General features: G+C 43.7%; 2 protein-coding genes across 2 annotated transcripts in view; both read left to right on the forward strand.

Moving 5' to 3' along the window:
- Positions 1-27,145, forward strand: part of LOC126235159 (forkhead box protein J1.2-like) — a 243,762-nt gene that overhangs the window by 71,574 nt on the left and 145,043 nt on the right. The window lies entirely within an intron of this gene.
- Positions 1-27,145, forward strand: part of LOC126235158 (uncharacterized) — a 54,419-nt gene that overhangs the window by 12,364 nt on the left and 14,910 nt on the right. The window contains exons 2-3 of the mRNA XM_049943891.1: positions 9,721-9,939; positions 10,088-10,353. Coding sequence (XP_049799848.1) covers positions 9,721-9,939; positions 10,088-10,353 — 485 coding nt within the window. The remainder of the gene's footprint in view (positions 1-9,720; positions 9,940-10,087; positions 10,354-27,145) is intronic.

Consider the following 27,145-nt stretch of genomic DNA (forward strand, 5'->3'; position numbering starts at 1 on the left):
CAGCACAACGTCGGAACTCCGAACATTTCCTGCGAGAGTTTTGACAGATGGACTGCGGGTGCAGTCCGTGCCTCCCCAAGAGGCTTCGAGGATAAATTTGCCCGGAGTGGCTCTGTGCCGGCCTAAATACGTTGAAGGCGCCAGGGCGCCGTAATAACTATTTGCAGCCACCTAACCCTTGGAAGCAAGCGGGTCCAGTGACCTCTGCTGCTGCTTGTTGGCTTGGTGAGCATGCAGGTTTATTGACTTGTCTTCTGCTGATGTGTCCCCTCCCCGGATAGGCCACTTGCATACCAGAGGTGTGATAGGGGTTGCTGAGTGATAGGTCGAATAGCCCCTACACAGCATAATCCATGTTGGAAACTGCTCTCTACTGCTGGATTATTGCGAAAGAAAGCAAATTGTACTAAGCCCAAAAGTGGCGTTCTGAGAACATTGGATTTCGAACTCTAAGGGAACAAGGTCAACAGTTTCACTTCCTTCCTTTAAATATTTTGGCTTTTGTTTGGTACAAAAATGAGAGTTACCAAACAATCTGGACTTAACTGGCTTAAAACCAATAATTTTTAAACTGTCAAATGGATTTTCACAAGTTGTACAGATTACATATCCTTAATTTTATATCCTTCGTTCTTTCTTACGGACAAGTTGCAGGTAAACGTAAAACTTAAAGAAAGGGAAGAAATTTTGTATCTGATGAAACAACGTTTACCAAGAAGTAGCAAGCTGATTGCAAGTCATCTGAATGTAAATCGGGTGGCAAAATTTGAATTAATGAAGCACAAGAACAATGGATCTTTTTGCCATAAAGTAAATGTTTGCCTTGCTTTCTAGTAATTTTCATAAGTATCGTAGCAGACTTCCACGAGTTTAGCAGATGTCGTTACATCTCCGTAAAGTTGGTAAAATCCGACAGAATAAATAGGCCACCTTTTTCTCGGAAGACCAAATGTGGGCCAAGGTGCTTCTTCGGCGGAAAATGTCAACTTGCCCCTCCCCCCTCCCGAATCTTCTAAAATTCATACTCTTTCACAGTTCATCATTATTCGATGTTCTTTTGTAGACCAGTATTTCACAGTCGCCTGTCAGTTGCGTTTCTGTAGCTTTTTTTTTTTTTTTAATCGGTGCGAAGTCAATCATTAGGTTATTTTTAACATTCTTGCGGTCAGCTGTGCCCAGTGATGGAGCTCACAGAACCATGGGAACGATACCTCTTTTTTTAGATGAAAGTGTGTGAAGCAACAAATTCCTAATAGTTATGCGCTTCAAAATGGCTCTGAGCACTATGGGACTCAACATCTTAGGTCATAAGTCCCCTAGAACTTAGAACTACTTAAACCTAACTAACCCAAGGACATCACACACACCCATGCCCGAGGCAGGATTCGAACCTGCGACCGTAGCAGTCCCGCGGTTCCGAACTGCAGCGCCAGAACCGCTAGACCACCGCGGCCGGCAGTTATGCGCTGGCACGGAACATTTGTCATAAACTACTTCTAGTGATGAGTTCTGCAAAACTTCTATGCTCATTACAGCAACATCAATGTTCTTCATTTGTCGAGCACACGTATCGAATACTTCACATCTGAGTTTCTTTGTGACGTACGGAAGCAATGGAACTCTTATCTCTCTTGCCGCCCCGTCTTCATGCCACAGATAGCAGAAAGTTTGTATGTCATCACAGTCACTGTGAGATTATAAAACCACAGCCGCTATATGTAACGAGCCACGCATTATATACAACAGCTCTTACCAGCTGAAACCAGGACTCGTCTGACCTTGCCACCAGTCCTCTAGGATCCAGCCGACATGTTCACGAGTCTAGGATGTCGTGCTGTCAGCGACCGCAATCGTGTCGGTCGTCTGCTTCCATAGCCCAATAACGCCACATTTCGCCACACTGCCCTAACTGATACTTTCATCGTACGTCCCACATTGATTCCTGCTGTTATTTCACGCTGCTGCTACCACTTACAACTCTAAGCAAAAGCCACTGTCGGTCGTTAAGTGAAGGCCGTCGGCACTGCGTTGTTCTTGGTGAGAGGTAATGCCTGAAATTTGGTGTTTTAGGCACACTCTTGGCTCTGTGGATCTCGAAATATCCGAAATGGAATATCCCGTGTGTCTAGCTCCAACCACTATTCCGTGTTCAACGTATGTTAATTCCCACTGTGCGGCCATAATTACGTCGGAAACCTTTTCACACGAGTTACCTGAGTGGAAACTTCAGCCCCATGGTTGTATGTCTCTTGATCGATTGGAAACTGCATATATAGTATTCTTGTATAGCATTTATTTTACTCTCTATGTCGATACTGTGCACTCATTTTGACAAATTTTGGACTTAACACACTTTACTGCAGCAAACACAAATATATTCTCCTTGAGAAGTCTGGAAATGCATCTATTCTGTTTTATCTGATTGACTCCCAATGAGTGTAAACTGCAAGTGTGTACTAAACCTCATTTGCGTTTTCGTCATTGTCTACAACGGGCCGCGAGTCTCCCGGTTTGTTGCTAGTCGTGCATGCGTACTGTTGTTGCATGCCAACCTAGTAAAGGGCAATAAAATGGTAAAATTTTCAAAGCCCCAGAGCGAAGCTATCTCGCTACATTACGGCATTGTCGAAACGAGGCGGTCGCAATGAAAACATTTAGCCTCCGAGACTGGGTCAGGGCAGAATACATCGGCGGTTTTGGCGAGCCAGGCATTAGACTTCAGCAGAATGTAGTGAGTCGGAGCAGCCAAACACGGTCGCGTCACCTTCGTTATGTGACGAAAGAAAGGCAAAGATGAATGCAACAAACGGTACCAAGACATCTTACGAACCAGTTCTATGCTATATGAAACTCGTTAAGCAAGCACAGCAGAAGGGAAACAGCTGATACCTTAGTAATAGCGAGCCCTAAGACATGGGGTAAACATTAGCGGGCTCTGAGCACTATGGGACTCAACTGCTGAGGTCATTAGTCCCCTAGAACTTAGAACTAGTTAAACCTAACCAACCTAAGGACATCACAAACATCCATGCCCGAGGCAGGATTCGAACCTGCGACCGTAGCGGTCTTGCGGTTCCAGACTGCAGCGCCTTTAACCGCACGGCCACTTCGGCCGGCTTAAACATTAGCGGTTAGCAGTTTAGTTCGCAAGGTAGTCAGTCTGGCGGATCGATATGACGTTCACACTCAGTTCCCAGACTGCAGCGAAGTCACGCCTGACACAAGTCTGTTGTAGATTTCCTGCTCGTTTATGGACAACAACTGGTGCTACTGGGAGAGATGGCTACCTCGCTATCAGTCGCAGAGTTCAGCACCACAGTCTGCCTCTGTCGCACCAGGATCAGGACATTAGCGTTCCTGACATTTGGCAGACTGAATAGGACATACCAGGACGGCAGGCCAATATCGTCGAACTTCACGGCTACACGGTAACCGTCATCGCAGTACGACGGACGATGAAGAAAGGTTATGAGCGGGAGGGGACAGAGCACCTCCGAAGTCGGCGTGTGTAAGTTCAATACACGCGTCGCCGTCACTCACTGCCGCGGCGTCGCGGTACAGCCGGAGCCGGGGCCACCGCAAGGGTGAACCGCCTGTGCAGCAGCGCCGGATGGAAGGAAGTGTGCGGTGTCACTGCCGTGAGCGGGTTGAAGGCTGCTTACGAAGTGATTCCTCAGCGGGCATTGACAGGTGATCCTAACCACGAGTCATGAAGGTACCTGTATTTTTATGGAACTAAACAACTAATTCTGAATCTTCTTTCACTGCGCCTACCGGCAACCACAGGTCACTACCATCCTTCTGATGAAAACTGGCAAGGATAAAACTGGGAGTGTGTCAGAACAAACTCTACTCTCGCCTTCCCAATAGTCGCCTTTGTACCGCTCAACATAGTTGCTCAATATCGTAGGGGGGGGGGGGGGGGGCGTGAGTTGGAGCCTGAAGCTGTTAACAGTTCTTTCGGGCAGGGCCACACGTTTCCCACGTAATTAGGTGTTGGAGACTGCATTGTGTCCATGTGCACACCACTGTTTAAGCCGTCTGACTTGGCTATTTGTAGCTAAACTGGTGCCATCGAGTATATTTCGACATCCCGACACTGTCAGCCGATAACATTCAACTGTGACAGCACAGTTTGATTCGCAAACGTCTCACGAAGAGTTCTGCTTGAGACAAGTCGCCGAACTCGACTGCTTACAATCGCTGATCGCTGGACGTTATCTCAGTTGTTTAAGCACGCTCCTTCTCTCCGTGGTGTCTCTAGTTTAAACTGCACATCCTCTGTTATAGCCGCTAATCATGGCATTCAGCTATGTGGATCTGCGATTGCTTCGTCAATTAATTGCTGTGTAGGACGCAATTCTCGGTTGCCTAGAGTCATAACCTTCTACAAGTACTTTGGCTGTTGCTTTAACGCTCGGAAAAGGGAGGGTTCTTTAAATAGCTTTTCCTAATGTTTCGACGGGATATCCCGTGATGTCCAGCAGTCACCTATGGAATGTAGACAGCAAGTGCATGTTTTACTTAGAAAATGAAAATACATCCTGTAGAGCGAGATCCAAAAGAAAGCAGTCTTCAATGACCTGTGACAGGTGCTCGAACAACAGAGTATTGCCGTACTAGATATGGATAATGGCTAGTTACTAGCCGAAATCTACGTTTGCTTTAATAAAACCTGAAAGGAAAGGGGCGACTGATGGCTGTTCTCCGTCATTTTGAAAGTCATATCACAGTCGTTGAGTGCATTCCACATTCCCAATGGAAACTAAATTGGTCAAATGTGATGGTATTTCACAGAGGACAATGCTTACAAGTAAGACTGCGGAGCAATGTTTTCAATCCTACTCTACGTAAATCGAACATAAATTACGATCACCCGTGCTGCGAAGACCGGTGGAAGAAACAGGTAGTTCCTGTCGTCGATGGCGACGAAGTTAACGAAGGGTAACGGAAGTCGTAAGGGTCAGCAAAACAGTCCAAGGTCCGATCACAAACCGAAAACGTAAACACAGGCAAGGTCAATCACTCTGCTGTCAAGGGCGCTTGCCAAAGTTTTCAGGGAGCAGCGCGGAATACAGGGACAAGTGCAGGCCTGCGGTATTTGTAGGCACTCTCGCGTCATTGTATGGACCCACATGACATGCACCATTTGAGTTTAGAACCGTACGTCGGTAAGCAACAAGAGGGACCATGTAATGTCAGTAATTCAGCTGAAGATATTGTTTTTCGAATGGTCAAACTGTTTCAAACGTTAGAATATATTATACTGTGTACAAATATTAAATTATTGTATTTAGATTTAATAAAAAATCATTAAACCAGTCATAAAGACCGTTCAAAGGGTACAAATAGACCGCTTGCTTTGTGAAGGACACCAGTCATCCTCGCGAGTGACGATGTCACGAATTTTCGCGCGAGTAACGGAGGGTTAAGGTGTCGAATAGAAAATAAGTTGAAACTCATCAATGTTATTGGTAAAACCCTAAAATGATTTCCACTGCATGGCGTGCTGGTGCAGCAAGCGGTATGCATGATGTGGGAAAACAACGGTCTTGATCGCAGAACTGGTTTTATTGCGTTATTTACTCATGACACTCGTTTCGCCTAATATCAGGCATCTTCAGACTGATGGCTGCAGAATTGATTTTATTGCATTATTTATTCATGACGAGCCCGCCCAGTACTAAGCATCTTCGGATTGATCAGTCAATCTGAATATGCCTTGTATTAAGCGAAAAGCGCGTCACGAATGAATAAAGCAATAAAATCAGTTCAGCAGCCAAGACTATTGTTTTCAACGCATTTTTACTGGCTCGTCAGAACACTGTTAGAAATTAGCTCAAACTGATCATTTAAATTAATTTTTAAAATGAAAATATACATAGACTTTTATAGCAACAGCGAGACGCTTGAAGAGAAGCCTACAATCCCGGGAAAGTCTACTGACAAAGTTTTAACATACAGCTGAAAATGTTGAACCTAGAAAAATACTGCAATTCTGTAGGCATCGCGAGGACAAGATTGGACTGTTTATAGCGCGCACAGAGGCGTTTAAACAATCATCCTTCCTGCACTCCATACATGAATGGACGGAAAGAAGCCTAACAATTGATACAATGGGAAGTACCCTCTGCCTTCATCCTACAGTGGTGGTTTGCAGAGTATGGATGTAGACGTAAAAGAGCTAATTTACATGTATGTGGTAGTATTATGGACATTAAAAAAAAAAAGAATGCAACATAAAGTTGTAGCGGAAGTTTGTTCGTGTTTGCGGCGAATGGCTTTATGGTCGCATAATTCTTGAAGTATTGTTCCTAATCGGCATTACCGTATCACAATGTAGCACAGAAGATGTTACGTGTGAAAATGCAGAAGGAAAAATGTTTCTAAACATGATGCGGTATCAGTGCATGAGGAAAAAAACTGATTGAATGGTTTTGTGACTGGAAATTATGATGTCAATGATATACCTCAATCTTCTCAATAAAATACATAAATGTATTCCCAGTTGCGAATATGTACAACCTTCGGTTCTATAATGAAATGAAGAAAACGAAAATTTGTTCAGGACCGGGATTCGAATTTAGATTTCCCCCTTATCGCTAGGACATTCGAGCACGCTCCACGGCCAGACCCAAACTTGTGTATGACGTCAATCATGTGTCTACTATCTGCACTCGTACATTCATTATGAAAATTCCCGAGCATGGGAGCCATTTTAATTGAAAGTCGCTTGTCCGGCGTCGGCAGATAAATACAACATTGGAGTATCTGCGTTGTTCAGAAGCACGATGCAATATTCCTTCGGACACGCATGTACTGCAATATTGAATTCTCAATAAAACACTGGAAAAGTTGATGAAATCACTTCGAAAGTTGAGCTACATTTACATGATATCCGTAGGGAACTGAACAGAGATTACTGACGATAATTTTGTGGTAGAAGGAGGGGTTGAGAAGGCGAAGTACAACTTATTACAAAATAAAACTCGAAAACTGTAATCATTAAATACCAAACGTACTGAACTTACCACTTTTAGTAGGCAACTGCGACTTGCAGTTTACTTAAAAGAGAGGGTCTAGTTTGTAAGAGATGTGTCGACACATTCTAAAAAATGGCCATATCTCAGAAGTTCAGGTGAGCTTTAAGATGTTTTAATGGTATCACTTTGGCACCAAATTTTATCACAATGCTTCTCAACGACATCATGGACGAGTCAGTCATCGTGGACGTGTCAGGTGACGGAAAGGTCGTCACAGTACTGCGCGAATATAATGACAAAGGAACCCTCTAAGAGCCCACGTTCGGCAACACTCTCTGTGCCACCCATGCAACTTTGTTGAGCGCGTTACAAATGTATCTGTCAGGAACTTCGACACCAATTCGCACTAGCACTAGCGCCTGAGGATTAGGTAGCCCCTTCAACAGACTGGGTGGGGTTTGCCTATTTTTAGGCTCCTTCTAATCACGTTCAAATTTCGTCGAATGATTTGGTCTCTAGTGGTTCCAGCCTGTGCACCGGAGAAAAAATTGCGGTCGCGCTTTGCTCCAAAAGGGGTGAGGCCTCGTTTCATGGGGATGCAGCTCCACGAAGTCCTTAAAGAAGGGTTGAAAAGTCCAAGTGCGTCATCAGTGTCAAAGGTGATCAAGTCAAAGGTAGTCAAGAAGGTCTTCCTGTTGCTCGTCGGACTGCGAACTGTCGTTTTCTATCACGTAATGTGTGGCAGGTAACGACCCAGGGAAGTGGGTCGTTACATTGACGCCTTTTATGCTACCCCTTGAGGCATTTTCGTGTCGATTATGAGCTGCGGTCTGTCTCAAATTTTTTCATCGGCCACTCATAAGAAAACCGCGTGATTTCAACGCTTGGTGTCGCGGTTCGGTTCTCCATCGCAGAGAAGTCAAAAGAAGAGGTGAAATGTGGGTAAGAGGGGCCACGACGACCTTACATTGTCATACGTCCACAGAAGCATTGGGAAAAATTTTGGTAAAATTTGGTGCCAATGTGACATTATGTACACACCCTGCAGCTCACATGAACTTCTGAGCTGTGGCCCTTTTAGAATTTGTGGACACCATGCTGTTTGAAGCATCGCCGAACACGAGAGGACGTCGCTGGGCGCCACACTTTTGCACCATCATAGAGGGAGGTACACATATGAGACGCAATGTGAAGGAATTATGGAGTTTCGAAAAAGTGTTTCTTTAAATCTGTTGTGCAGTTTAGTTTTGGAATTCCAAGACAAATGAATCTGGGTACGCTAAATGTTAGTAAAGGTCAGCCGCATTTTCTGACATTCTCCAGACTGGTATTGAACTGAATCGTATGTACGTGAAGCGGAGCAGGATGTTTCTAGACATGCGAGGGCATCTGTCTTGACATGCGCCTCGCTAGGTTTGCTCTTGGCCAGGATGACAAAAAGAAGCACAGTAAATAGCAATTTAATTGGAAGCGACTAATGACTGCAAGCCCTGACAAGAAAATCGCCTGTGTAAAGTCAAACAAGACAGACTGAATGTAACACTATGATAACAGACAGGGGAATGAATGTTCGAAATATCGTCTGTCAGAATATGTACTCGGGGACGCACAGTGATGCTACGTGTGATTTGCACATGAAAGTCTAGTGCGTCAGCTCCCTACTTCTCGTAACTGAATTGTAGGCAACTTGCTTAACTCGCGTCAGGTAGATACTGCCTCATTTGGTTTCTTTTCCGTCTGTCGCGAGCTCTAACGCTCTGCAATAAACAGTGCACAGTAAGTGGGTAGGTTTAAATGCTAAGCATAATAAGAACCATAAAATGTTAGGATGCTAAGTAATTTTGTTTTATTTCATCAACCGCAACATTAGTAAAATGACTTGTAGAGCCAGTACGTCGTTAATATTTGTAAAAAGATGTCCGGTCATTAATCATTAGTTCTCGAGCACCGCAAAAGTCACAAAACACTATCTTAGAATCAACATGAGATCGCACAATACGTTTTCCGAGGCAACTTTAACAGTTAATTCCGTCTTTACGCGCAGTTGCATTTCTCACACAAGTTAGTTAGCTTCGTCGAAAACCGATTGCAGGTTGCCTCGGATTAACACAAAATCGAATGAGTACGTCATCCGAAGCAATTTTTCAGTAACTACTTCGTCTTTACATGAGATCAGATTTTACGAACCGATTCACCGGTTATATCCTCGGAAAAAGATAGTAGACTAGTGCAGTTTGGCACCAGCCCTCTCAAGATGCACTTATGATTAGTCCATCCTTTCAATCAATAAGCATTGACAGTAACTAAAATTTGTAATTAGCATTGCCTGCTTAATAGAATTGATACTGAAATTATTATTAACAAGTTCTCAGTGCAAGTAACGTGATCAGCACGGTTGGAGCTGTGTATTGGTTGTTAAACAGTAAATATAAATAATAAAAGATTCGCTTCTTGACGCCCAGATTGGTAAGTGAATACCCAGTCTCTCTTCGCTCCAGTAGACGGCTCTTGCTCGCCCGGCCGTTGTCACGCTCTGTGACCATCTGGCGCGTCGTTCGATGAGTCTGCCTTGTGATACTCATACTCGTTAGCCTTCCGTAACAAAATCTTCCTATAATAAAGGTGGGCAGTGATGGGGCAGAAACGCCACAAGAGGAAATGGATGGACGGAAACGCCGAAGTAGCGGTGTTGGTCAGTATTTGCCAGCTGACCTAAGCTTCGCCAGGCATTTTGTAGTTCCTCGACCTACGCATTAGCGAGCGTTGTAAAACATGTGTTGCGTCCCGCCGCGGCGTCGTGTCGGTCGGTTGTTCAGCGTGCCGTGCAGCCGGCGCGGCTGCCAGCAGCAAGTGCGGGCGGCGGCGCCAGCCCAGGCCAGCCGGTGCAGCTGCGGGCTGCTAGCTGCTCCAGGCCGCAGCTGCCTTCCCCCGGGCCGCCGCCGCTGCCGCTCGCTCCGTTGACCGGGCCAGAAATAAAACAAACGCCACGCCAGGCCTCGGGACTGAGGGGTGAGGGGGCGGGGCAGGGGGGGGGGGGGGGAGGGCTGGGCGCTGCCAAAGCCACAGCCGGGCCGGGCCGCACCGAGCGGCAACGCTGCCGCAAGCTCAATGCCACGGCGCGAGCTCGCCGGGCGGGCGTCGGCGCAGCAGCAGCAGCCAGCAGCAGTGCGAGCGCGACGCTCGGGGAGGCAAGCCGTAGCCGTAGCCGTGGCCCTAGTCGCGCCAGCCGCCGCCATGAACACCGAGGCGCTCATCGCCGCCGTCTACCGCCGCTCGCCGCTGTGGGACACGGGCAGCATCCACAACAGGGACCGCCGCATCGTCGACGCGCTCTGGAAGGAGGTCGCCGCCGAGCTCAACTGCGCAGACTGTAAGTGCCGCCCGCTGCCACGCACTCGCCCCGTCACGCGCACGCTAGGCCGCCTCTCCACTGATCCCATCCCGCGAGGCACACCACACCACCGAGCTTTCTCTGCACACTTTCCAAATCGTGTAGACTCCACTCCGCCTTTGTGTCTCGTCTCTAGTTACCTCACAGATCCACCTGAATCGCACCAAGATTACGTAAGACACACTCGCTCAACTTCATAACCGAAACTCTCATCACAGTATCGAAAATCATTCTAGATCAGTGGTTCCCAATCTGGGGGTGGTTACCACCTGAGGGTAAAAACAAAAGGACTCAATCATATTTCAGCCGCGAAACTGTTTTTACAAAATCGTTACTGTTATTACTATTTCTTAAGACCACAATGATTAAAATAATTACCAATAGTTATTAGATTGGTGCATAAGTTCTTAACGTTTTTGTTTTGCATGTTGGTGCATGGTTTTATTTATCGACTGTCATTTTTTATTTCTAGCTCCAACTGCTGCTAGTTGAGTTTACATATTGTCATTTTCTCATTTGGAGATAGTAAGTGGGGGCTAGAAAATGGAGTGCCAAATGGAGAAATCGGAACATTTACGGCATTTTCTTCTGTTTGAGTCCGGTAGAGGCATGACAGCATCGGAAGCAGCCAGAAACATACAGGGATAGTGCCACTGGACAGAGCGCGGCAAAAAAACGGGGTATCTCGTTTTAACTAGGATAGTTTTGACATTAGTGACCTCCACATTCAGGAAGATCTTCGGGGTTTGATGAAGATCATTTAAATGCATTAATCCACAATGATCCATGTCAGTGTACTCGAGAACTGTCAGGTCGTGCGGGATTTGCATGCAGTGGCGAAGGTTCAAATCGGGAGTCCACCGGCATGCTCTAAGCCAAAATCACAATAATCGGCGGCTAGCCATATGTGCATCTCTGCTTGCTCGTCGTCAATTGGCTTGTGAAGAACACCGACCATTCCTATCCCGTATCGTTACTGGTGAGGAGAAACCGTGTCTGTGTGGTGACATAAGGAAAACAAAGGAATGGTTGAACCCAAACAAACCGACTTACAAAAAATATTATACAAGATTTCGGTTGGGAGGTCATTCCTCACTCACTTTATTCATCTAATTTCGTGTCCTCAGATTTCACCTTTTCCTATCGAACCGAATGAAAGTCCGTTGCGAACATGGCTCGACGAGTTCTTCGCATCAAAACCAAGTGATGTCTACAGTCGCGAAATCGAAAAGTTAGACAGATGTTGTCAGACCTAATTAGTGAAGGAGAATATGCTATTGATAACAAAAGTCTCTGTTACGTGTTGTGTTTGTTAAACGTAAGTGGAAAAACGCTACGAACTTACGCACCAATCCCATACTTTTTTTCCAAATACTAGCAATAACACGTGACATAATTTGGTGGAGCTTACAGTAAGTGAAACAATTGTATGAACATCATCTTCCTCACATAGCCCATACACAACACATATACTTTCTAGTCTGTACCATGCATCTGTTGCTGTTGTTTTCAGTCCGAAGACTGGTTTGACGCAACTCTCCACGCCATTCGATCCTGTACAAGCTTCATCTCTGAATAACTATTGCAACCCACATCCATTTGAACTTGGTTACTGCACTAGTCTGTTGGTCTCATCTAAGGCAGTAAAATTGAGGCATATACATAACATATGCTTGAATAACTCGTGTAAGTGCCTTCTCCAAGTTGTACGTAGTTCCTGCAATAGACCAGAAATTCCTTCATCATTCACTTCGCTATAACTGACGGCAAGACACAACAGCAACCGTGTGATGGGAACTGCACCGCCGTAGGGCCAGCGCTGTATTATTATTATTATTATTATTATTATTACTGCCAACGGGGAGAGATAAACCATAGGCTTCTAATTTCTGTCATTTCAGAAGTAAGCAATCCAGCTATCAGTGTGCAACAAATGGCAGCGCCAAGTAGGGTAATAATCGTGAGGCACTGAGAACTGCCTGAGCGTTCTATAAAAAACGTCATTAGAAATAAATGGTACCAACTCTCTTAGAAGGTCTTGATTTAATAAAATATGTAATTCAGCTTAGCATCATTTATCTTCCCTCATTTTAAAAATGAAAGTTTTCAAAGAAAACTATTTTCGTTACAAGTTTTAGTTGGACGCTAATTATTATGTTGGAGGTTGGGCAGAGGTACTAGTGGCCTCATGGCCTCAGAAAGGTTGGGGACCTCTGCTCTAAATCATGACGACCAGCGCAAGAATGAAAAACGAGCCTGACATGTCTGTTCATTATTGTGCTATGCAGTTAAACGTCTGCTGAAGGCTAGGATGACGTATCCGAATTTATCGCATTTCCTTTTGTGTTGTCTACAACTTAGATTTCTCTGCAAGTCGCCAGTCTGCAACTACTTCCGCTTTGGGACAGCAGTGAGTGCAGACATCTGCCTTTGCATGCTCGTTTGAAAATACCGCGACGCTCAGTTGAGCAGCCACTGCCGCCGCCGTCGTGTAGCGAGCGCTAGCTGCTTGCTACATGTCAATGTCCATGCTGCTCCAGCCATGGCGTTGCGCGTGCGTGAGCGGTACAATCGTGGCTTTAGCAAGAGAAAATTGACTGGCAATGTTTCTGCACGTTAGTTCTCACGCACATTTTAAAATTTTATGGAAGCCACTTCTGTGTAGGTGCCTGTAGCTGGCTCGTACGATGTTAGACATTACGCAAGCCTTGGAAGCATAATTAACTTAAAACTATAGCTTATTGCCTGAAGTGGTTAGCGAAACGGAGAAACAGATATTTTCAAACTTTATCTGCCGTTTGAAATGTAATATTTAGCCACTGAAAATATAGATGACTTACAGAATTATTGTCGCAGTTTACGTACTTTCCAAAAGTATTTTAAGATTAAATTGGAATAGTTCGTTACTCGTAGTGTTTTGTTCTGTCTATATGTATGAGGAGGCGAAGCTAAGTACAGCTGTTCACATACTATGGCATAGACAAAGTTATTCGCTGTGCTTTGTAAGGTAAAACCACTGTAAGTACAAGTGCCACTATTGGAGATGAAACATAACTTGTTGATGGGTATACGTGGTATCTCATCGAACATTCAAGCGTTTATACAAGCAGTACAGCATATGAAGGAGAGTATTCTGAGATAAGGAACCGGGGATCGAAAATGAATATTCAAGCGGTACGAGGCCTTGAGCGAGCAACGCATGTAAATCACGTGTTTGTAAACTACTTGAGTTCCTGTGTCTGGGGCGCTATCCAGATCCACAATCATATGTGCTTTTTTGCCGGTGATCTCCTATGTGGTTTACGAAGTTGTTCGTCTATGAAGCCACGTTAAAAACTGGAAAGCATCTGGTGGATAGGACTGAGATGCCTGTCTGGCTGGACGACCGGTACCAAAAGTGTCTTTTGACGACATTTGGTTGGAATCGCAGTCGTTTGATAGTTCCTCCCCCTGCTAGGATTTTTCGGTAAACTCCGTATCCTCAATACGTAGGGAATAGCGCCGAGAGATTTTCTCCCACGTGTCGTCAACAGTTATATCAAGAATAGGAAACGAAAAAATGAAAGGAACCCATTTCGAACGGTGCCTTACTTATCTCAAACAACTATAGGCGCCGGTCGTTGTGGCCGAGCGGTTCTAGACGCTTCAGTCCGGAACCGCGCGACTGCTACGGTCGCAGGTTCGAATCCTGCCTCGGACATGGATGTGTGTGATGTCCTTAGGTTAGTTAGGTTTAAGTAGTTCTAGGGGACTGATGACCTCAGATGTTAAGTCCCATAGTGCTCAGAGCCATTTGAACCATTTTAACCAACTATAGGCCGCATTGTTGGTATGCGAGAATGTAGGCGCCTGAACGTTCGTTCTGCAGAAGCAACTGGCGTCTTAGATGCAATTGTAAAAATATCTATAAGAAGATATGAAGGGGAAGTTAAAAAATTTGGCGTACTCGCAAAAAATGGGAAGACCTGAAGTAATCACTAATATCGAAACATATTAATTGATAGCGTTGAGAATACACTCATGTCAGCTACGGAAGTGGGACTAAACCTCCATACACAAGTGACTGCCACTGCTGTGCACCGACGTTCATGCTGCTGCTTTCCATCACCACACACCTGCGACAAAACAAGTCATTACATCTCACCACCGAGAACCACATAGCTTTCTGTCTCCAATACCGCCCAGCTGGCAATGAGTTCTAGAAGTTGGTGGCACAGTCCTGGCATTGACTTCTAGAAGTGGGTAGCAAATCCAACGAAGAAGGTTTTTGTTCGGACGAGGATAGATGACAACTTTCTGGAGACATGATAACATTCACCACTCTCCAAAAGACGTTGTTGCCACAGCACAAAGTTGATGGAAAAACCTGGCTGTTTATGGATGGAACACTACAGCTGGAGGGAGAATTGATTGAAGCTTGAGCCAGGAAAGACTGAGCAATCCACTCACATTTTAAAATAATGTATGCTGCCAACCATTCGATCCCTGCAGATAGCATAAGAGATGCCTGTTATCCATATTGTTCACTATAACTGCTGTGAAAACACATCGAATATAACCAAAAACTGATGGAACAGATACCCAGAAGTTTCGACTTTGAAATTCCAGACAAAGACTTCCAATTCGGATCCAGTAGAGCATGTTTGGGTGCAGATGTTTCGACACTAGGAACTGCGTAAGGAAAATAATCGAGAGACTTTACGGAGTCATGTCTTTACCATGAGGGACGGCAGGCGGCGTCAGCATATTTGTAGCTTGACTCTTCCCAGGATCCAAAGAAGTTTTGGAGAATAAGTATTGGCAAACTACTTGTTAAAAATAAAAGAAACACCTTTTATCTTAATATCATTAATTACTTTTTTTTATAAAAGTCAGATTCCGACACCCAGAAGCAAAAGTTATAAAGGATTCGCGGTGTTACAAACAGGAAGATTGGTGTAATTTATTTAGTTTACCGTTTTTTATTTTAATTATGAGGGTCTCATGAAACTACAAAAAAGTATGTTTTCTTGTGTTTATGATCGTATTTCGATATACCTTTCAACAATATAAAAAATATTCAGTGGGCACCCAGTTTTACTTAGCAATTACACTTTCATCTCAACAGAACCAAGCCAATAACTGCAATGTTTCTTGATAAAACCGGCATATTGCAAGCTTCTTAAATAAGTAAAACAGACATTGCATTTCTCTAGAACATTTTAACAATCAATCACTTTCATCGCGTGTAAAACAGTTATCAGTTCTGAGGGCATATGAACATAATTAATATCCTCGGATATTAAGGTGACATTACAATTAAAAGGAAGTTTACATGTTATATATGAGTCTTGAAATAACAAACAGGTTATGTTTCAACGTTGACATCTCCGTGAATGCAAGAGAATGGCACACGCACTTTATTTCCTACACATTATATGAATGGACAGTTTGGAAAACTAAACATTCTGTTTGTTAATTTTTACTTTGCGTGTCCTCTGCAAAAGTAGCTCAGTGTGTAGACTGTTAAGTGTAAGTCTCTAAATGCTCCTTCACTGTTTGCGTCATGAATGTAGTAAATATTGATTACTAAACACCATGTTTTGTTGATTTAATAACTGTGGTCTTCACTGTAGATGCAAGTTGTTTGAAATAATGTGGTAACTATGGCTGCGGGTGATGGACGTCGAAATTCTATCTCCGGCGATGATAACCAGATAGTGATTGGTTCTTTAACTCCTTAACATTCATCAAATCTCAAATGATCTGCCTCATCGTCGTGTAGGCATTTCACTTATTTTTCGGCCACTTCTTTCTTCATTGTATGCTCACATCGTAAACCTATGACCTCAATGATTGGTCTCCATCAATCCAAAAGATTTCATGGTGGATGTTCGCTTCTTGCTCTCATGTTTTTCAGGTTCAAACCTACAGTTAAATGTAACTAGCATAAATCTTCAACAAAAGCGACTTCTGCTTGGCACTAACGACACCGCCCTATTGTCATATCAACGAAACTAACTTCCCGGATAACCTGTCTTACAGTCTGTTCAATAAGCCTCTTTACTTCCTAAGATAGAAGATACTTGGTACCAATCTGAGCTTTTCCTTCCTCCATAGCGAGGAGGGAAACCGATGGACTCATTTAGAGACATCATGTAATAAGATCCCGATTGCTGCTGTAGAAATATTTTTTATTGTGATTCGTCGTTTTCTAGACAGCAATCTTCAGAGCATTAGCGAAAGTTACGTAATACTTTAATTTATTTTATGGACTCCTATTCGGGATTAGAATGATTCAGGTCCCATTTAGGTTTATCATGGTTTCTCGAAATCACTTAAGGCAAATTCAGGGATTGTTACTTTGTATAGGTCAAGGCCAATTTCCTTCCACATAAAAGGAGTCTTCCAGTCCTTCCTGCTGCTCCATCTCTTGTGATTTCATCACAGACTGGACTTCAGATCTTGAATTCCTTTCTCTCTCTCACTCTCTCTCTCGTACTGAAGCTTTCACAGATGGCTTTAAGAATTTATTCTCCGTTTGATGATTATCCATCCAACATTTGGTGGAATGTGTGATCTGCTAATCCTCCTCTGCCAAAAGTTGACCTATTTTTGTACACACCTATGGAAACTTTTCTTACGAATCGTGCTCATAAAGTTTTAATTATCACCGCTAAGCAATCAAGCTGCAACCATGGACCTTGGTGATGTGTTAGTTGTTCTCATTGTATTCAGTTTTCAGTGGAACACACTTTTTCCCCCACGAAGGATGACATGACAGAGAGCTTGGTCGGATAGGCCTGTATTTTGACTGTTTGGAAAAAATCCCACCTTGAAAGTTACTTCGTCATCATTCTTCCACCCAATGTGGAGAAAAGAAATCACTAGGTATAAAGCGGTTGGGAGGGGGTCGAAGTGAGAAAAAATTTACCAGCCCATAGAAGCACCGTATGTGACCGTTCCTGAGCGGAATGAGCTAGGGCGTTGTCAGAACAACAACACTTTGTTAGATACCTTCCCGCGACGCTTGCTCTTCAAAGCCTCGCGCAACCTCATCAGGAGGTTTCGGTAGTATGCTCCTGTTACGATTTGTCGCTTACGAGCATAACGATAGCAAGCAATGAAATCCTCGTAACTCCATCTGCCTGTGAAAACCTCGGAATTCCATAACACAACAATAAAAACGAGATTTGAAAGTGCAATTTTTCTAATCTGTCGATAATTAGGGTTCTACTATACAGTTACACATACAGCAACATTTTAAGTCGCTTTATATTACTTTTTAAGAAACCGTTTTTGCTTCTCCTCCAAAATTTAACAAAATGTAGTTACTTACCAGCGATAATCTGCTAGCATCAGACAAAGGCAACCCCAAAAAACACACAGCACACCTTGCACGATGTTAATTGGGCCTTTGTCTTTTTCGGCGCAGGTGATTCCACATGTTACCACGTGCTTGCTTTGCGACTTTGTCTGCCGCTCACAGTAACACAACCAGTACTCGTCCACGGTGATTAGGAGGCTAAAGAAATTACTTGGATTGGTCCGACACAGCTGCAACATTTCCGCTGCAGCTGGTTTCAGTGAGCTTTTTGAATGTGTGCAAGCAGTCGCCGAACCCAGCTGGCGGAGACCTTTATCGTTTTCAAAATGTCGTGCAACATATTGAAAACTGATCCATTACCGATTTTTACTTTTTCCGCTATCGCTTCAATATAGACACGCAATACCAAGGTATCCACTTTCCCGCAAATCCCAGTTCTTCACAGAGAGAGTCTGCCACTTGGTTCTTCGGCATTCAGACTTATTAGAGCACTTTGGAAGCGTATGCAACACCTGTGATAGTGTCGGCGAAAGAAAATCTGTGACAGCTGGCAGCGCTGTTGCCAGCTTTCAGCTGCGAAGCGTAAACGACTGCAGGCAAAAACAATAGCAAGGCCAGTGCAAGAGAGATGGGTCGAACTCGTTCATTCCAGTGAACTACTTCATTCATTTCACTCTTTGCCGTGAAGCGTTCAAATGAAGTAGTTCATTCGTGAAGTACGGAAGCCTGTCGAAGTTGCCCAGTTCGCCGCTCAGCCGCTGCTACGCTCGCTTCGCCTCGCTCGTACAATGAAGCTTCGTAATAATTCATAATTTTACCAACAGATGGCCGAACTATGCAGTAACGTGCACGCAACGTTTTACGCTCTTACAGCGTCTGAGTTAACTTAAATAGAGCATGGTCGAAGGGGACAAAGGAAAGATAAACAGAGAAGCCTGTCACATATAAGGAAGGTATTACATTTAATCTTGCTCGAAATTTTCTCATGAAGCATCCAAAAAAGTCTTTATCTGCCAAATGAAATATTATTTGTTGTATTCATGAACTGAAAAATAGGGCTACCAACGAAATGCAGTCCAATTTTATGTTCCTTGTAAAATTTAATCCAAAATAGAATGAGTATGTTTACCACTGTCACAGTCTATATACCTACGTTAAGTAATTATTCAGAAGTTTTCCTGTAGATTTTATTTTTGTTGAGAATAATAACCCTCCAGATTTAAAACATAAACTGTCACCTGTAGTCATTGTTACGATTTCAGGTAAAATCCCTTTTATTTTCATGTTGGCTGTGCGTGCTCACACAGCCAGTCCCTTCGTTTATATCTTTAATATTCATTTGTCTGCAAGCGCTGCCAACGTAGGCTACCCGTAGACGCGAAGTATAGCTGCACAAATAGTCACGAGTAATGTCAGCACTGCACGTAGCAGCTGACGCTGCCTTCCCCTCGCCCCTCACCTCCCAACCCGTCGTAAACCTATCGTTCCCCACAAACTCCGCGCGATTCGTCGAAAGGCAACAGAGGGAGGACTGAAGTGAAGTGAGTGACGTAGCACTGATGTAGTGGGAGAGGGGAAGAGAGTGAGTGAAATAGAAAAAAGTGTGGAGTGTGCTATCTGTGAAGAGTTTGAAGTACCAGTTCATTGAAATTGAGTAGTTAGTTCACACTTCACTGAAGTGAAGCGTTCATTTGAACGACTCATTCACGAGCTCCCCATCACTACAGTGCAAGTGTTAGGAATCTTCTTTTGCCTACTCGACTACAGCCTCTGTCGTACGATGACGAATTGTTGTACACTTCCACCAACTCCGCATGGATTGTTGCAGCGTTGCTCCTATGCAAAAAACGAATTACTACACGGTACTACATTTTCCGTCCCGTTTTGCACTGGTTTGTGTAATGGTGTGTTACGGTTCTGTGGTGCGGAAATATAAGTGCATAGGAGGACTGAATTTATATAACTGCAAAGAAATAAAACACAAAAAGTAATTCCGTAACTTTATATTTTCGACGCGATGTTAATTAAAACTTTGACTACCCCTCGCAGAAATGGTTCCCCTAGTTCTTCGTGGACAGAATATTCTTCTTTCTACGAGTCTTCTACAGCTATAACATGCAGCTTCTCTCGTATCCAATTTCCATCTCCTTCCATTTTGCCAGTCCTCTTCTTGCAAGACTGTGCCCTGCACCACACGTCATACTCCATCGTTCCAATGTAGTCAGGGCCTTCCTCATTTTCTGCGTCGTGGAGATTTTCAGTCCCATATTTTGGACTGTCTTCTTTCCTCTGGCATTCTTATAAGATGTACAGACCATGTAAGCCGTTTATTTTCAGTTGGGTCTTACAATATGCTTGGTAGCTCCCATCTGTTCTCGTTGCACTTCATTTCATATTTGGTCTCTCCTTGTTACTATACAATTTCGTCTCCAAAACTCTTATTTCCTTTGCCTTTAATTTCTTGTCATTGACACTGGAGACGTCCTACAGCTCAGGACTATACAGAGCAATCTTCTCAGCTGTAGTTTTGTATATCCTCCGTTTCAAATTTTTTTTACGTAGTCTTATTCCAGATAACAGAGTGTAATTGGTTAATTGCCACCTTTCCATTTCCCATTCTGTGCTTTATTTCCTCGTTGCTTCCACCTTTATCCGAAATGGTTGTCCCTAAATACTTGTATGATCGACTACACTTCACTATAGATCCATAATCTGTAACAAGCTAGCTTCCTATAACATAGAAAACCAAGTATTCAATCTTTGTATATTTAATTTTCATGTTCCACTGCTTTTATTCTTTAAGCTTTCTTAACGTATGACACACATCGTCTTGTTCCTCGGCGAAAATGACCTGGTCGTCAGCGAAATCTAGGGAGAACTACTCTAATTCCCATGTTTTTGCACTCCCTTTTCCAATTTTTCAATGCTTCGTTCAAAAATACTTTACAGAGAATACGCGCTAAGCAGCATCCTTGTCTCAGTCCTTTGTTAACCTTACGTTTCAGTGATAGTAACTTACCAACTTTAACGCAAGTACTATCTAAATAGAGCTTTCTTAAGGCTTGTACATAATATTTGTGTTAGTTCTGGGTATTCATTGCTTCGCACGTCCTAGAAAGTGGTATGCTGTCACAGGCCTTCTGCAAGTCTATAAAAACCAAGTGTATCAAAAAAATGGTTCAAATGGCTCTGAGCACTATGGGACTTAACTGCTGAGGTTATCAGTCCCCTAGAACTTAGAACTACTTAAACCTACCTAACCTAAGGACATCACACACATCCATGCCCGAGGCAGGATTCGAACCTGCGACCGTAGCGGTCGCGCGGTTCCAGACTGAAGCGCCTAGAACGCACGGCCACCACGGCCGGCGCCCAAGTGTGTCCCCAAGTCGATAAAAACTATGTATGTTTCCAAGTTACGTGCCATTCTGTTGTCAGTCACCTGTCTAATGCTGCAGATGGTGTCAATTACAAGACCTTCCTGCCCGGAAGCGACTCTTGGTTTAAACGCTGGATATTATTTGCTTCTGTTGGCCACGCACCTGTCAGTGCCAGGCGCAGTTGCCTTTGGAAAGGCGATGGCAGTGCTGCTACACCGCATCAGGTAATTCATTCATAAGTAGCGCGCGTTCCGTTGTGGTAACCTCCAGACAGTGCGTGGTAAGGACCGGAAAAGAAAGCGGTGAGCGTGCTGCGGCGTGTGGTCTGATTCACGTCATGCACACACGCGCGAATGCCAGCTGATCGGGTGTATGAATGATCGCAGACTAAAGCGGCCGCAGTACTCGCACGTCACTGGATAAAGCAAAGCTACGAGAGCTAGAAGTGAATTCTACATATCTTACCAGAAACAAGGTATCCTTTGAGATGTTTCTAAACTATAGATTGTTCTGAATCTTAATTAAAGCAGTATTTACCATATTGGCGGTAGATTTTGCGAATTATTCTGAGATAATACTATTCAGTTCACAGGAAATGTTAACGTGCTGTATTATCACCGTTGTCTCTTTGCGCATATTTGAATCAACAACGATGTCGCTTTCACCAAGACAATGATATCAAGTGACACCTGCCATTCAGTAGAAAGTTTTTTATGAACGTACACCTTTCGATGGAAAGTATATAATCACGCTATAAAGTGACATTCTGCTTACAGGCCCAGCAATCTTAATCCGCCAGCCACCCAGATTTCAACTTTCCATGATCTCCCGAAATCAAATAAGGCGAATGCCGGAATACTTCGTCTGAAAAGAAAATGGTCGATTTCCCTCCACATCCTTGTCCTATCTCAGTTTATGCTTCGTCTCAAAAACTCTCGTCACGAATGAGGCGTCAGACTCTTTATGTTTTTCATGTAAGTGTGGAGCATGACGGTCGTAATGAAAAGCAGCGGACAGATGATTTCACCTGTGGAAACGTCTTTACTCTCGTCTAACACATTGTTTATGCAGATAAGTATGGTAAAGATTCACAACGTCAGCTTATAAGACAAAATTTGATTCGCTGATTTATTTTCAATTTCGAAGATAGGACGTTAGATTGTTTCCTCAATGAAATAAAAGTGAAAGTGTAGTTCACTAAAAATATTGAATGTAACATCACTTAGTGTATGTGCACTCTTTTAATTTGATACCCGTACTCGAAAGTAAACACGAGACATGTAAGCCTGAAGGATAAGAGTATCCGGAAGATAGCTTGTAATAAATGTATTGTAAAGTACAGAAGGAGAGCAAGGTCAGTACGGAAAAACTGCTTGGATTGCACAAGCATGTGGTAGAGAATCGGCATTGGTCTTGTTGAAGGAAAGGTGTCAGGGTTCGCTCTAGGCGATCAAGAGAAACTAAGGAAATACTAAATCAGGGTGAGCAAACAGGGATTTGAACCCCTGCTGTTCAACACCAGCTTAATGTCGTAACTGTAATGCCACTTCGATCTTAGAAAGTGAACTACACGTGAGCAGTGTCTACATTACTACATTTTAATTTGACACCTTGATTATTTGTTATTATTATTTGACAACCACTTTTTGTACTAAAGCAGTGTCCGTGAGGCTCTGGACCAGTGTTCTGTAGGAGCGGGATTCAGATCGCGTTACAGTTGTCTTGATTCGGGTTTTCTTGATACTACCCATTGAGCCTTCGTTTTTTCTCCTAGCAGAAAATCATATATATTCTAATACAATGGAGAAATGTTTTACACTACGAACCACTAAAAGAATGAAAATTATTGATGTCCCTGTGCAAATATATTGAGGAGAAATTGAGTGTTCTGTACATAGATCTCCGCGGGTATAACTCTGCCAACTTGTGGAGTAGTCGTGCAAGCTTCCCCTCCTCGATTTCCATTCAGAAAAGTGCGAGAGTTCCCTGCCGCTCGTTATGTGCCACAGCAAATCGTACACCTAAACCTGACGCATTTTCTCCTTAAACATCGCAGTACGTACTTGAGCTGCGAACATTGGTCACGAGCCCGGCAAAGGTGAATACCTGCACGTCGGACACGTGCTGATTAGTGATTGTGGCAGAGTGATGGCACATTACACGACCTACGCAAATGAAATCGGGTGTCATGTTACCGATTTCGCATATTTTGTGGTATCTTTCTCTGGTCAGAGTGATTAAACTAAAGCTTTACGGTCTATTAGCTGAGAGGTCCTAATGGTAGGCGTAGTCGCCTAATTGCAAATTTTCTTTTTTCGCACAAATCCGTGCTTCTTCGCGAAGTACGAGTGTTGCGTCTAATTGTAACTGTTTAGCATAAGTGACTGAATAGTATGTGTGAAACTGAGTGTCGCGTATTAGGATGAGACAAGTTCAAATGGTTCTGAGCACTACGGGACTCAACATCGGAGGTCATCAGTCGCCTAGAACTTAGAACTACTTAAACCTAACTAACATAAGGACATCACACACATCCATGCCCGAGGCAGGATTCGAACCTGCGACCGTAGCGGTCGCGCGGTTCCTGACTGAAGCGCCTAGAACCGCTCGGCCACCCCGGCCGGCGGCTGAGACAAGTGTAGAGAGGCTGTAACACGGTGCAGGCACTCAGAGTGCTCCTCCTGAACAGGGGCTGTAGCGGCTGGCGGAGTGCAGGTGTAGTTCTAAGACGCCGCGAGCTCGTTGGCTCCATCCGTTGAACGGAACGACCCCAACAGTTCCACGACACATTATTTCATTGCACGCTAGCGTGAAGTTGACTACAATATTTTATCCGAGACGTTGCTGTATATTTTGCTGCTAAGCAGTTGTGCATCATTTCTGCTACCTTCCTTGTCACTACAAAAGCTGGGGAAGAGGTGTCTGTCGTCTTGGTGCCAGGGCACGTGAGTATTGCGGGGAGCGAAAGGGTGTTTGTAGCAGCCTAACTGTGTAGTGTGCCATCCTCTTCCATGCCATCACCTCACTGTTGTGAAGGCTCATGCGTCGATGGGAGGACGAATGGCTGGACGTGAGAGACAATAAGCTGCGTGTAGTAAAGTCCACAGGCTGGCGCGATGAGGACCTCCTTACTTGTCTTCACACACTCCACAGCTCTCTGACGCACGGCTTCTTGTTGCGGGGTGAAGCAACTACTACAGGTACGCACGTGAATAACCTCGAATGAACACAAATGTCAACCGCAAACATGTCACTATAGCAACACGGACTCATTATCGGTACAGTGAGTACATCAGTAGATTGACGCTATCGTTGTTTACAAATTCTGTTGGTGGAAAAAATATTAATCGTGGTTTAGGCAAAGTCAATTCAACGGTCAGAGGAAACAAGGGCATACCACCTTCATAAGGATCAGGCGTACTAAAGCACTGCAGTATTCGATTGAGCTTGAGAACAGCTTTTTTTCCAATCATCAGTTGTTAGATGTTACCCAAAACACTTTTATGGTAAACTTTCATTAATAACTCAAAAACGAAGATTTTGCGATGTTAATCAAGATTTCTTTTAGATTTTACAATTATTGTGAGGAATTCGATTTCAAAGTTTGTAAATGTATATCTGATGTATCCTACTGCATGGATGCAGTTTTGAGGAATTCCGTCAGAGAGAGCTCACATTACTTAGATGTGTCCAGTTCCACCGTTAGCGGTGTTAGTGGCAAGTGGAGACATGGGAAAGCATTAAAACCGATATCACTCATCTAAACCTAAAAAAAAAAAACAGCTGATAGCAGCTACCAAACTGTAAATCGTGCTGGACAAACCGATCGTCACATCTCTGGTCCGAAGGTCAGTGACCGAACGATAGTACCCTGTGGTCGTACTGTTGTCCAGAACCAACTCATGAGAAGTAGGAACGAGCGAAGTTCCTTACGATTGTGCAAACAACGCCGTCATTGGTCCGCGGAACAGTGGAACAAATTTTGAGGAGTGGTGCGCGACACAGGAGGCAGCACACGTATGGCGTGTGTGGACCTGATAGATGGCTGGCGAACTCCAAAATTGACAATTTAAGCAAGTTTTCTAAACTTGGGAAATCTTGTGAACCTAGTTCACATGAGTGTGCAAAGCAGAATATGGATTTAAAAACATTATACCAAATATGAAGTGAAAAACATAGTTAATGAACGTTGTAAATTTTACATCTATATACCAAAATAATAAACTTTCTTCAGATTAGAAAATTATCAATAAATTCTTTTTTTAAATTTCCTCTTATTCACTCTCCCTCCATTCATAATTTGAGACGTCATGGAAGAATTCATGTCTCGATTCGCACCACATTTATACCATGATATGAACTTTAAATTCTAACAAAGAAATTATATATAAATTTGTTTTTTTGGAAGGGGTCCGCAAAACATAATTTTTTGTTTTTTCTATTACCAAGCAAGTTTCATGGAAGTTTCACCATCATCGATAGGCTTTTATTATCTTTGTATTAAAAAACAGGTACAAGTCCTATTTACTATTAGATCTCCAATTTTGCTTCCACCCTTTTGCAATATACGGCAGTAGCAGCAATTGGTGGTGCAGGTGGTAGGTCGTAAGTATCGTACAATAAGCTTAGGCAGTTGTGAACATAACGCCATCAAATTGTTAGTCGATTTGTTATTGCGTCATAAAAGTAGTCTCGATTGACTATGTCAACGAACGAGCCCCATTCTGGTTACGAGGGAAGTTTAAATTTTCTTCTTTAACGTGAAGAAATCTGCGGCTGAGGTGATGGGTAAGCTGTATGGTGAGATAACTATTAGTGAAAGAACGCGCAGAGAATGATTTCAACCCTTCACAAGAACGGTGATTTTGACGTCGTAGAATGGTTCAAATGGCTCTGAGCACTATGGGACTCAACATCTGTGGTCATAAGTCCCCTAGAACTTAGAACTACTTAAACCTAACTAACCTAAAGACATCACACACATCCATGCCCGAGGCAGGATTCGAACCTGCGACCGTAGAGTCACGCTGTTCCTGACTGGGCGCCTAGAACCGCTAGACCACCGCGGCCGGCGCGACGTCGTAGACCGGCATGGCGGTGGAAAAGTTTTTCGAAGCTGCTGAAACCAACGGAAACAGTCACTGAAGATCGTTATCAAAAGCAGTTGATGCGTTTGAGTCGAGCTCTGAAATACGAACGGCCACGATACAGCGATAGACATGAAAAGGTGATTTTGCAGCATGACAGTGCTGGACCCCATATCGCAAAACCCGGCAAAACGTGCTTGGAAACGCACATATAGGAAATCCTACCCTATTCGCCGTATTCTCCACACATGCGCTCCTTCTGACTTCCACCTTTTTCGATCAATGGCACACGGCCTGGCTGACCAGCGATGAGCAACACTTTGAACCTTAAAGTTTTTTTAAGTTTTTGATAATGAAGCCCCGAATTCCGAAAAAAAAACGGCGGAAGCAAAGTTGTAGACCTAACAATTGCACACATATAAACTCGAGTTTTTAAGAAAATGTTTTCGTATTTGAAGAGCCTTATTACCAAGTGTTATGGTTTTTCGTGTTTTGCACTGCAGCTGTTTTTTTTTCACAGTCTGGCATCTGCATCCATATAGAACTTAATGTAGAAAAGCTATTTTTCTCGAAATTTTATGACCGGGAGTGTTGTGGCGAGGTATAGCATTAATGTACGCGCGCGCGTGTGTGTGTGTGGGTTGGGTGGGTGTTTTGGGGGGGTGGTGGAAGGGGGTTGGTAGTGTGAGCAATCGTCAGGAACGACATGCGATTTGGATTCCTCGTCAAACTGCTGGTCCGCTTTCCACGGTTGGATAACTGGATAGCTGGAGTAGATTAGGGACACGCAAGCCGTCGACGTGGCACACGACTGAGACTAGCGCCTGGCCATTGAGCTACACGAAATTAATTAATCCAATAAAGGACCGTAACAAATATAAATTTTAAGACAAAACATTGTCATTACTCATCAATGAAAATTTAGTCATTTTCCTGAAAATCTGGAGTCCACTAACATCTTAGAGTTTGACAATTAAGACTGTCTTTTTTTGGATTCA

This window comes from Schistocerca nitens, chromosome 2, assembly GCF_023898315.1.
Source record: "Schistocerca nitens isolate TAMUIC-IGC-003100 chromosome 2, iqSchNite1.1, whole genome shotgun sequence".
Lineage (NCBI taxonomy): Eukaryota > Metazoa > Arthropoda > Insecta > Orthoptera > Acrididae > Schistocerca > Schistocerca nitens.